This window comes from Mauremys mutica, chromosome 25 (genome assembly GCF_020497125.1).
Source record: "Mauremys mutica isolate MM-2020 ecotype Southern chromosome 25, ASM2049712v1, whole genome shotgun sequence".
Lineage (NCBI taxonomy): Eukaryota > Metazoa > Chordata > Testudines > Geoemydidae > Mauremys > Mauremys mutica.
The window spans coordinates 14,511,912-14,524,966 of record NC_059096.1 but is presented as its reverse complement, the minus strand read 5'-3'; the positions used below and the strand labels follow the sequence as shown (position 1 = coordinate 14,524,966).

Here is a 13,055-nt window from a genome sequence, read left to right as displayed (position 1 = left end):
GGACCAATCTACACGGGAGGTCCACTTTCTAGACACCACAGTGCAAATAAGTGATGGTCACATTAACACCACCCTATACCGAAAACCTACCGACCGCTATGCCTACCTTCATGCCTCCAGCTTCCATCCCGGGCACACCACAAGATCCATTGTCTACAGCCAAGCACTGAGGTACAACTGCGTCTGCTCTAACCCCTCAGACAGAGACCAACACCTACAAAATCTCCACCAAGCATTCTCAAAACTACAGTACCCGCACGAGGAAATAAGGAAACAGATCAACAGAGCCAGACGTGTACCCAGAAGCCTCCTACTGCAAGACAAACTCAAGAAAGAAACCAAAAGGACTCCACTGGCCATCACATACAGTCCCCAGCTAAAACCCCTCCAACGCATCATCAGGGATCTACAACCCATCCTGGACAATGATCCCACACTTTCACAGGCCTTGGGTGGCAGGCCAGTCCTCGCCCACAGACAACCTGAAGCATATTCTCACCAGTAACTGCACACCGCACCATAGTAACTCTAGCTCAGGAACCAATCCATGTAACAAACCTCAATGCCAACTCTGCCCACATATCTACACCAGCAACACCATCACAGGACCTAACCAGATCAGCCACACCATCACTGGTTCATTCACCTGCACGTCCACCAATGTAATATACGCCATCATATGCCAGCAATGCCCCTCTGCTATGTACATCGGCCAAACTGGACAGTCTCTAAGGAAAAGGATAAATGGACACAAATCAGATATTAGCAATGGCAATATATAAAAACCTGTAGGAGAACACTTCAACCTCCCTGGCCACGCAATAGCAGATCTTAAGGTGGCCATCCTACAGCAAAAAAAACTTTAGGACCAGACTTCAAAGAGAAACTGCTGAGCTTCAGTTCATCTGCAAATTTGACACCATCAGCTCAGGATTAAACAAAGACTGTGAATGGCTTGCCAACTACAGAACCAGTTTCTCCTCCCTTGGTTTTCACACCTCTACTGCTAGAAGAGGGCCTCATCCTCCCTGATTGAACTAACCTCGTTATCTCTAGCTTGCTTCTTGCTTGCATATATATACCTGCCCCTGAAAATTTCCACTACTTGCATCCGAAGAAGTGGGTATTCACCTACGAAAGCTCATGCTGCAAAACGTCTGTTAGTCTATAAGGTGCCACAGGATACTTTGCTGCTTTTTGAATGCAGTTATTTTTTGTACAAAATTCTACATTTGTAAATTCAACTTTCACGATAAAGAGATGGCACTACAGTATTTGTATTAGCTGAACTGAAAAATACTATTGCTTTTGTTTTTTACAGTGAAAATATTTGTGATTAAAAAATAAAGTGAGCACTGTACACTTTATTCTATGTTGTAACTGGAATCAATATATTTGAAAATGTAGAAAACATTCAAAATATTTAAATAAATGGTATTCTATTATTGTTTAACAGTGTGATTAATCGTCATTTTTTGTATTGCCTTGACAGCCCTAATATAAATAACACAAGTATGAAGAGACAAAATTAGAAAGGCCAAGGCACAAAACAAGATAAAACTAGCTAGAGACATAAAGGGTAACAAGAAAACATTCTACTAATACAATAGAAGCAAGAGGAAGACCAAGGACAGGGTAGGCCCGTTACTCAATGAGTGCGGAACAGCAGTAACAGAAAGTGTGGAACTGGTAGACGTGCTTAATGATTTCTTTGTTTTGGTTTTCACCAAGAAGGTTGGTGGTGATTGGACGTCTAACATAGTGAATGCCAGTGAAAAGGAGGTAGGATCAGAGGCTAAAATAGGAAAAGAACAAGTTAAAAATTACTTAGACAAGTTAGATGTTTTCATGTCACCAGGGCCTGTGAAATGCATCCTAGAATACCGTATTTTCCGGCGTATAAGGCGACGGGGCGTATAAGACGACCCCCTAATTTTACAGTTAAAATATAGGTTTTGGCCTATACTCGCCCTATAAGACGACCCCCCCTTCCGAGGGGGGGAGCCCAGAGCCTTTTAAATCCCAGCCACGGCCGGGAATCAGAGGGCTCTGGGCTGCCCGCTGCGGCGGGGAGCCCAGAGCCTTTTAAATCCCAGCCGCGGCCGGGAGTCAGAGGGCTCTGGGCTGCCCGCTGCGGCGGGGAGCCCAGAGCCTTTTAAATCCCAGCCGCGGCCGGGAATCAGAGGGCTCTGGGCTGCCCGCAGCGGCGGGGAGCCCAGAGCCTTTTAAATCCCAGCCGCGGCCGGGAATCAGAAGGCTCTGGGCTGCCCGCTGCGGCGGGGAGCACAGAGCCTTTTAAATCCCAGCCGCCCGCTGTTTATACCCGGCGTATAAGACGACCCCCGATTTTGGGGGTTGTTTTTTAATACAGAAAGTCGTCTTATACGCCGGAATATACGGTACTCAAGGAGCTGCCTGAGGAGATATCTGAGCCATTAGCGATTATCTTTGAAAAATCACAGAGGATGGGAAAGATTCCAGACTGGAAAAGGGCAAATAAAGTGACTATCTATAAAAAGGGAAATAAGGACAACCCAGGCAATTACAGACCAGTCGGCTTAACTTTAGTGCCCAGAAAGAAAATGGAGCAAATAATCAAGCAATGAATTTGCAAACATCTAGAAGATAAAAAGGTGACAAGTAACAGTCAAATCATGTCAAACCAACCTGATAGGTTTCTTTGACAGGTTAATAACCCTTGTGGATGGGCAGAAGCAGTAGATGTGGTATTTCTTGACTTTAGTAAAGCTTTAGATACTGTATTGCATGACCTTCTCACAAACTAACTAGGGAAATGCAACCTAGGCCTGGTCTACACTAGGACTTTAATTCAAATTTAGCAGCGTTAATTCGAACTAACCGCTCAACCGTCCACACCAGGAAGCCATTTAATTCGAACTAGAGGGCTCTTTAGTTCGAATTCGGTACTCCACCCCGACAGGTGGAGTAACGCTAAATTCGACATGGCTAGCTCGAATTAGGCTAGGTGTGGATGCAAATCGAACTTAGTAGCTCCGGGAGCTATCCCACAGTGCACCACTCTGTTGACGCTCTGGACAGCAGTCCGAGCTTCGATGCTCTGAGCAGACACACAGGAAATGACCCGGGAAAATTTGAATTCATTTTCCTGTCTGGGCACTTTGAATCTGACGTCCTGGCTGGACATCGGGGCGAGCTCCGCAGCACCTGCAACGATGCAGAGCTCTCCAGCAGAGGAGTTCATGTTATCTGTGAATAGAAAGAGGGACCCAGCATAGACTGACTGGGAACTCTTCGATCTGATCGGTGTGTGGGGCGAGGAGTCTGTGCTTTCGGAGCTGCGCTCCAAAACACGGAATGCAAAGACCTACGAGAAGGTCTCCAAAGCCATGAGAGACAGAGGATACAGGCGGGATGCAACGCAGCGCCGCGTGAAAATCAAGGACCCCAGACAAGGCTACCAAAAAATCAAAGCGGCAAACGGACGCTACGGAGCCTGCCACCACTGCCCCACCAGTGACCGTGGACTCTGACGATGGGACAGTGTCGACGGCCAGTTCCTCGGTGATGTTCGCGGATGGGGAAGATGAGGAAGGGTTTGTGGAGGACGAGGCAGGCGAGAGCGCTTACAACGCTGGTTTCCCCGACAGCCAGGATCTATTCATCACCGTCACGGAGATCCCCCAACAACCCTCCCCGGCCATTAACCCGGACCCTGAATCAGGGGAAGGAGCAGTCGGTAAGTGCTTTAACCATGTTAACTTTTATTCTTAATATAACAGGAATCTTAACTGTGTGAAAAGGAGGTCTCTCTAGATATGGGGATAGAACAGAAATCATCCTTGGAGATATCCACGAAGCTCTCCTTGCATTAATCGAAAAGCATCAGCAGGAGGTTCCTGGGGAGAGCTGCCTTATTGGGTGCTCCCTGGCAGCACAGTTTTCCGCGCAAGGCTTTCATGAGGTACTCAGGGAGCACTGCCTCCCCGAGCACGGCTGCATCGGGCCCTGGTTCGTGCTAGCTTTCACGCAGCATGCGCTCTCTATCTCCTTCAGTGACCCTCCTCAGGGTGATCTCGCTCGGAGACTCCTGCATCTAATTAGGGTAATTACTGTAATTTTACGCCTGGTCCAAAGTATTTTTAAAAAATCTACGGACAGACGGCATAGCACAGACTCAGCACGCAGCTGCGTGACGAGCGTAACGGAAAGCCAAAAAATATAATGGACGCTCATGGAGGGAGGGGGGAATGAGGACGCAAGGTATCCCACAGTTCCTGCTGTCTCCGAAAAGTATTTGCATTCTTGGATGAGCTCCAAATGCTTCTAGGGTCAAACACAGTGTCTGCGGTGGGTCAGGGCATAGTTCGGCAATTTGCGCACACACCCCACCCACCACCAGAAGTGAAAACAATCCTCTGTTGACTCTTTTACATGTCACCCTATCTTTACTGAATGCTGCAGATAGACGCGATGGTGCAGCACTCAACACCAACATCCTTGCTCCCCCCACGCTATGGATGGCTGATGGTACAAAAAGATGGAAATCCGTCCTCATCATCAGCCTATTGGCACATGGGGCAGTGCAAAAGGGCTGGTAACCATGCCGACTAGCATCAGTAAGGTCGATCAAGGGCGCCTGTCCCTAATTTTTGATGGCAGATGGTGCAATATGGCTGGTAACCGTCCTCATCATTGCAACAGGGGGCTGAGCTCCATCAGCCCCCACCCTTCATTGTAAATAAAAGATTCAATTGCCCCTGGACTAGCAGAGGGATGATGGGCTCCTTCATCCACACTCCTTAATGTCCTGCCTGGACTATCATTGCAGCTGGAGGCTTCCTTCCACTCATTTCTCACAAACAAGTCACTGTGTCTTATTCCTGCATTCTTTATTACTTCATCACACAAGTGGGGGGACAATGGTATGGTAGCCCAGGAAGGCTGGGGTAAGAATGGAATGAACAGGTGGTGTTGTTGCAGGAGCACCCCCTGTGAATAGCATACAGCTCATAATTTATGCAGGATCGGACACAGAGCAGCTGTGCTCTCTGGTTCTATGATACAGTGGTTCTCTAGTACACTTGCCCATAATCTAGGCAGGACTGATTCTATTTTTAGATACCAAAAAGGAGGGATTGACTCAGGGAGTCATTCCCAATTTTTGCTTTTGCGCCCCTGGCTGCTCGGCCAGGGGCACTTATGACAGCACCAAATGGGGCAGTGCAAAAGGACAGGTAACCATGCCCATCTTATTACCATCTTATTACCAATTTATGGTATGGTAGATGGTACAATATGGCTGGTAACCATCTCTGCTGTCATGCAAAAGCAAAAGCATGCTGCTGTGTAGCGCTGCTGGCCCGCCTCTGTCAGCGGCATCTAGTACACATACGGTGACATACACAAAAGGCAAAACAGTGTCCATGGTTGCCACGCTATGGCGTATGCCAGGGCAATTCTGGGAAAACGGGCTTGAAATGATTGTCTGCCGTTGCTTTCCCGGAGGAAGGAATGACTGGCGACATTTACCCAGTATCAGAGGGGTAGCCGTGTTAGTCTGGTTCTGTAGAAGCAGCAAAGAATCCTGTGGCACCTTATAGACTAACAGAGGTTTTGCAGCATGAGCTTTCGTGGGTGAATACCCACTTCTTCGGATGCAAGTGAGCATCCGAAGAAGTGGGTATTCACCCACGAAAGCTCATGCTGCAAAACGTCTGTTAGTCTATAAGGTGCCACAGGATTCTTTGACATTTACCCAGAATCCACCGCGAAAATGATTTCTGCCCCAGCAGGCACAGGGGTCTCAACCCAGAATTCACAGAGACAGCCTAGACTCAGTTAATTGTTCGCAAAAATGTATCTTTGCAAGGAATTCACTCCCTGTTTCCCATCTCACAGCTTCCACTGTCTCCAGACCTGCCACAGCATCCCCCTCGCAGAGGCTGGCAAATATTAGGCGGCGAAAGAAAAAGACAAGGGACAAGATGTTCGAGGAACGTATGGGCTGCTACCTAGCAGAGGCGGACCAGCAGAGCCAGTGGAGGGAGACCGTCTCTCTGTGCCAGCGCTCACACAGCGAACGGGAGGAGAGGTGGCGTGAGGAAGACAAGCAGGCGACTGAAACAATGCTTGGACTAGTGAGGGAGCAAACGGACACGCTCAGGCGCCTTGTGGATGTTCTGCAGGACCGCAGGAGGACAGAGACACCCTGCAGTGTATCTGCAACCGCACTCCCCTGCCACAAAGTCCCATACCCCCCTCACCGAAAATAATCAGGAGGAGGGGCGGCCGGGGACGTGAATACTGTCACTGCACCACAGCACAGTGCTCAAGTACCCAAAAGCTCTCATACCCTACATTTGCCGAAGTCCTTCACTTCCAGACTCACAGTAGTCCCAATCCCAGTCCCATCCCCTAACTGTCTACTTAATTAATAAAAATGCTTTGCTGTTAATTACTGTTTCCGTTATGTTTTTTCAAAGAAGACTGTGTTTGAATGGGGGGCGTGGGGAAGGGGGGTGGTTAATTGCATAGGACAGTCACCTTTCCCAGGGTACAGACACGGGGGCAGGATCAGCAGCGGGTCACACACACGGTGCAGTCAGTAGGCACCCTGGTCGGTTTTTGGAGGTGGTTTCCAGGATCTGTGTGGGCGGGGGAGATGTGACTTTGCAGCGGGGGAGGGGGGTTACAGATCTTATACAGCGGTCCTTGTCCTGGACCGCTGAGTCACGCAGCTGAGGAATCTGTATCCATCCTCCTCCACCACAAGGTCACATATCCGCCCGCACACAGAATTCCATAAAGAGGGATGGCAGGCTCCGTTGAAAGAAGCATTCCGGCACTGCGGACCGCTCTAGGAGCAGGAGCCTGTCATTCCTTGAGTTTAGAGGCGGTCTTTACATCACCGCACACCCTACCCAGCACAGTCTGCGTCCCAGTTTCAACCCTTTCACGAAAAGTCATGAATAAAGAAACCTTTGTTAAGTAATAATGGGACATGTATTTTATTTTTACACGTGTGCTGGAAGTGGGGGTAACGGGGTGAACGGGGTATGTAACCGAAGAGGAGAGTCAACAGTAACTGGGTAAAGAAACAGGGGCAGGTTCAGCTTCTCTGTAAAGAAACTGAACAGTCACAGGTCACGCTGCTCGCTGGTATTTGAAGAGTTCCTTGTCGCTGTCCCAGGCGCCTGTATAGGGCTTCATGAGCAAGTGCATTAGCGGGCAGGCTGGGTCCCCGAGGATGACTATAGGCATCTGCACATCCACAACAGTTATTTCGTGGTCCGGGAAGAAACTACCTTCCTGCAGGCGTCTGAGCAGCCCACAGTTCCTGAAAACACACGCATCATGAACCTTGCCCGGCCACGTTGACGTTTGTAAAACGTCCCCTATGGTCCCCCAGTGCTTGCAGCACCATTGAAAAGTAGCCCAATTTCTCAGCAGCTGACTGTGGAAGAGGTGGACGATAAAGTGCGAGGAGGAGAAAACGGCGATGATCGCAGCGGGCTCCGTGCTTGCAGTGCTGTGGCGTCCGCGCTGTCACTGACCAGAAAAGTGCACGAACAGATTGCCCGCAGGCGCTTTCAAGGAGGGAGGGAGGGAGGTTGTGATTGACGGTTCAATGACGACACTTACCCAAAACCACCCTCGACACATTTCTCCCCCCAGCAGGCATTGGGGGCTCTACCCAGCATTCCAATGGGCAGCGGGGACTGCGGGAACTGTGGGATAGCTTCCCACAGTGCACCGCTTCCAAAGTCGACGCTGGCCCCGTGAATGTGGACTCAGAAATTCGAATTAGTGTATTTAGTATGGATACACAAATTCGACTTCATAAGGTCGAATCCACAAATTCGAACTAAGTTGATTCAAAATAGTCTTGTAGTGTAGACAAGGCCCTAGATGGAGCTACATCACAAAGGAATTTAGAGAATAGTTTGTTACCCAGTGTCTGTGAGCTTTAGTGGAAAGCAACCTTCAATGACATGCCTTCTGTTTGGGCTGCTGCTTTGAACTCCACCTGATATATTACAGAAGATAAAATATCTACTCCAAACTCAATCTCCCTAAAGCAACAAACGAACAGAAAAGGCTGCTCAGAATTCAAATATGTTCTCCTCATCCTTAGCATCAGAAAACTTCACTTCAGCCACAAGAAAATTAGTCTGTGGCATTTCTATTCCCAGCCTAGCTTTTGACTTTCTGTAGATTTCTCTCCTCCTCTATCAACCACTCGTTCTGTTTACCTTGCGGACATGACATGAGAAGAGCACATTCATGTACTTGTCCTTCCTCTTCAACTCATTGGCAATAAGGATGAAAGAGCCTGTGGTCTGAGGGTTATCTGGTTTCTGGAAGAGCAAACAAAAACACATAAAAAACAGGAGTACTTGTGGCACCTTAAAGACTAACAAATTTATTGTAGCATGAGCTTTCGTGAGCTAAAAACACATAATTTTTCTTAATTACCAAATAGAGCAATCATGCTTTGTCAACCTAGGCCTGATGGAATGGCAAGCTCACCAAGAAGTCTGTAATACATTCCCTTATCAGGAGACTTTCAGTCATTTCCTTTCAGTACAGAAACACAGCATCCTGAGTTTTACATGCTTTTCTAAAGGACCTTTTAGAAACAAAGGGCTTAAGGGGAAAAGGAAGCCTCTAATAAGCTGGAACTACCTTTGAGGAAGATGCATAAGGAGATTTCCACTACACACTCAGAGGCAGACAGTTTAGCATTTTTCTCTGCCTAGACCTTCCGTTTATGCTATTTTCTAACTTCCAGCCTAACTACTACAATTTTAGTCTCATGTTGCATTTTTCATCCTATCTCTGGCCACTGGAAGAGTCAACTGACAATATTAATTGGTATCTTGATTAACAGTGGTCTCAAGAATAATGAGAATAAGGTTTGGTATTTACAAAATTATAGTTCTTAGCATAGTAAAAGTTGGAACCTTTTTGAAATGTTTTACAGACTACTTCTTAACGGAGGAGTTGGACTGCATTTAATTTTTAGAACACACACTGTTTTCAGACTCTCCTCTCCTGATTCCCTTAGGCCTCACCAGGGAAGCTCTTCCCTGTTCAGCTGCACTGACTGAAGACTGAACATTTCTATCACAGCACTCACCGATGCAATATAGTTACCCTCCCAGGCTCTTTGTAGCCCAATATCTGCTCGGTGACCCTTCAACAATTCCATGGCAGCAACCTTAGCCCTGACCTGAGGCAGATCTTCTGGTGGGATGCTCTTGATAAGCACATTTGCTCTCCACCTGAAAAAAGAAAACAGAAATCAGCTCCAAAGTTTATCTGTGCCCCATAGCAAGACCAGACTAATCTGAAGCCTTACGTGATTTACATTGGGAGGGTCGGGGTAAACAGACTTTTCTAGCTGCCATTATTCAGCTGAAGTCATTTTTCAAGCAACACACTTAAAGTGACTTTGTAAGAGATGGCATCACAATATTGGAGACAATAAACATGGAACTCCATGTTTATTGTCTCCAATTCCACAATAAAATGTTTTCTTACCTGCTAGTCCTGTAAACATGCCCTGGCATCCAAGAATCATGCTGGGCTGTTAGCATATCATGCTGGGCTGTTAGGTTCTGCAAGCCAAATTCTTGGCTCAGCTATCTCATTTCCCTTTAATGACAGCCCTTAATTGAATCCAGGTATCCCTAATTCCCCACATAGGTACCCCTAATTGACTTGAGATAACCCCTTCTCAGTTTATACGTACTGTCCGGCGCATATTTCAAGAGATGAGGGCAGCCTTGTCACCAGCCTCTCAGGCTTACCTCGAGCAGGTCCTGCAGAAGGATAATTCCCGCCCGCCCCACACCCTCTGGATCTTTTCATCAGGCCCCTGTCCCATGAGCCTCCCCGCTGCCCCACCCATACATACCTTGTGTGACCTGCAGCCGGTTTGCTTTTGAACTGTGCCACAGGCATGTCTGTACACGCTCGTGCACCATACTCTCCATTTCCTCGCCCTCGTGTCCCACACTGACACTAAATGGTGGGACCTAATGCCACCTGTTGAGGGTGAGGAACCCCGGTGGGCCAGCTTATACTCCACCTTAGCCCCACGGCACGCCGGGGAAGTTCCTCTCTCCGCTCACGTATCCGGGCAGAGTTCCTCTGGGCAGCGTCCACTGGCTCCCTTGGCACCTTCAAGGAGCAGTGGGCGCAGTCCAGGGTTCTCTGCTCGCTGTCCCCTTCAGGCTCCCTATTTTTGACCCACACACCTGTCCTTGTTAGTTTTTCAGCTGCCTCCCCTTAATTATTGGAGTCCCGGGCTCAGTGGATCCTCCCCATAGGCTGGGGGAGGGTCCTTTAGCCATGGGCAGGCTTTTACCTGCCCACCTCCCAGAACCCAACATGAGGACCCTTTTACAGCCATCCAGTCTGACTGCCACAATACACACAATACGTCTTCTACAGAATAAAGGTACATCTACTATATGAAAAATATATTCACGTAAGAATCAATGGCCATTGCTAATTCTTATGTTTTAGTTTATGACCAATGATGCCTGTCATTTAGAATGAAATAAAGGGTTTTCCTTGTACCTGTGATAAATTGCCTGCAGTGCTTCTTCGAAACGGCGCAGCACTTTTGGAGGGCTGGGCCACTTCACATGCTTTCCATAATCCCTCATGGACCTGACGTTATGGAAGCGCCGGGTGACCTCACGGATGTAGGACTTCACCTTGTAGCGGCGGTAGTACTTAATTATTGTGAGGGCAGCCCTTGTCCTCTTATACCGAAGGCGAGCTAGTGTGCCCCTCCAGACCTAGAGGAGGAGAAGAGTTGAGATTTTTAACAATACGAAGCTGTGAAATCATTTACCTTCTAATATACTTTCACGTTCCGGTCCTACCCAAGTTCTGCAGCTTTTGTGCAGAAGGAAAAAAGAAAGTGATGCAGTTTTCGGGGATTCGCTTTTCTGTAAAACTTAAATTGGGTCAAAAATCCTGTTATACAGATGCTAATCCCAGAGCTGCTTCCATTCCTATGTATTTAGGGAGCAGAATTTTAGCACAGTATCAGCTAGAAATGAATAAAATAAATTCAGCAAAAGAGTAATTGATTTCAGCCATCACCCTTCTATGGAATTAAGCAAATCTTTGGTTCAAGTTACATCCCCAAACACTTAATCCCTCGTGTACTACTGTGCCACCTCCCTGCATTACAGGACTGGAGGAAAGGGAAAGGAAGAATGACAGGACAATAAGTATGGTGACCTCTGCTCAGCCAGATTAATCAGCACTCCCAAGATTCCCTGCTACATATATATCCTAGAGTGCACCACAAAACTCCGACAAGAAGCCCTAAAGGAGAAAATTTTGTATGCTCTCAGACTTCCTTTCAGACACATCATGCAAATAAAAAGGTTTCTGTCTAGCTTTGCTGGACCTTGATGGTAAAGAATTTTTTTCTTTTTTTCTTTTGTTGCTGGGCCTGCTTTCTCAAGAAGAGAGAAGATGGGTGAGGTAATATCTTCTAGTGGACTAACTTATTTTGGTGAAAGAGACAAACTCTGTGTAGCTTGAAAGCTTGTCTCTCTCACTAACAGCAGTTGGTCCAATAAAATATATTCCCTCCTCCCCTTGTCGCTCTAATATCCTGGGACCAACATGGCTGCAACAACATTGTTTTCAAGCAGTCTTCCCACTGCAAGTGCTGACCTGTCTGCAGTTCTGCCTCTATCAACACCAGATTCTTGATTTCATTACAATGTATAAAAGGAAAATTACCTTCATAGAGAATCATAGATTATTAGGGTTGGAAGGGACCTCAGGAGATCATCTAGTCCAACCCCCTGCTCAAAGCAGGACCAATCCCCAAATGGCCTCCTCAAGGATTGAACTCACAACCCTGGGTTTAGCAGGCCAATGCTCAAACCACTGAGCTATTCCTTCCCACCCTGCCTCTCCCCCCCATTTTCACATGGGGGAAAATGCATTGCCCTAGCTGAGCAGGTAGCATTGTTCCTATCTAGTAACCAGATAACTTTAATGTGTTCATTTGAGTGCTCTCCAGCTAACATGCACATTCCTGAGAAATCAGCAAACAGCTGCCCTTCCACTTTAGTATCATCTACCAAGATGAAGGCTTATATTTTTGTTTCCTCATAGAGTTACACTTGAAAGATAATGAGCCTCCTACCCATGAAAAGAGTGCTTCACAACTCACTCAGGGCTCTGCTACAGAATTTATTTCTCTCCTGAGCCCCACATATGCACATCAAGCCTTCTATTTACACAAGGATTAATTACCTAAGGCGATTTCCAGAGTGGAATTTATTTGTTGTATGAAGCGGTGTCAGAAGTTCTCTCTTGCAAGGTTTACTAAATATCTTCCTATATGTGTGAGAAGATTCAGGAGTACTGACAGAGGAAAAACAGATATACAGATGCTCTTCCCTAAAGAGCTAGAATATTTAAAGAGACACTAAGGCTCATGGGACCTAAAAGGTACAGTAATATTTCTCAGAATGACTCTCTCCTCATTTTCGCTTTTAACTCACTCAAAGCCCTTGTGTAGTAGAAAACATCTCCAACCAATGGCTGGCCCCTCACCCTCAAGAGACTAGGCTTATTCCTGAAACAGACAGCAGGCTGCTCCCTTATGTGCTAGAACATGCTGTCTCTGTAGTAAATGGTCTCACCTTTAGCATGCCAAGAACTAAGAAGGAATCTGATCCCCTGTGTAACATTGCCTGAGCCCTTGACTTCCAGGCCAAAACAATTCTCCCACTACTTATTCCCTAATATTTGCATTTTTTGTTAGCTGGTAACCACAACACAACAGATTGCGAGTCAATCTCCCCACCAGACATGTCCCGGGGGTGAAGACAGTCCTTAGAGTACACAATGTTAGATCATTCTCTACACCTTTCTGCAGAAAATCCAGGCTTTGAACACTTGCAAACGTCAACCTTTTAAGGAAGCATTTGCATAATATGCACTATGGCTTCTAGTATGGCCAGAGGGGATTACGTTCCAGGTAGCTGGAAGCATATTGTTACATATTGGCTAAGACCCTCCTTTCA

At 47.0% G+C, this 13,055-nt stretch overlaps 1 protein-coding gene across 4 annotated transcripts in view; it reads right to left on the bottom strand.

Annotated features, from left to right (window-relative positions):
* MYO1D (myosin ID) overlaps positions 1-13,055 on the bottom strand; it is a 392,910-nt gene that overhangs the window by 185,001 nt on the left and 194,854 nt on the right. For all 4 annotated transcript variants that reach the window (XM_044999484.1, XM_044999487.1, XM_044999485.1 and 1 more), the window contains exons 17-19: positions 10,570-10,793; positions 9,122-9,266; positions 8,235-8,339 (exon numbers count right to left, since the gene is read on the bottom strand). In XM_044999484.1, coding sequence (XP_044855419.1) covers positions 8,235-8,339; positions 9,122-9,266; positions 10,570-10,793 — 474 coding nt within the window. The remainder of the gene's footprint in view (positions 1-8,234; positions 8,340-9,121; positions 9,267-10,569; positions 10,794-13,055) is intronic.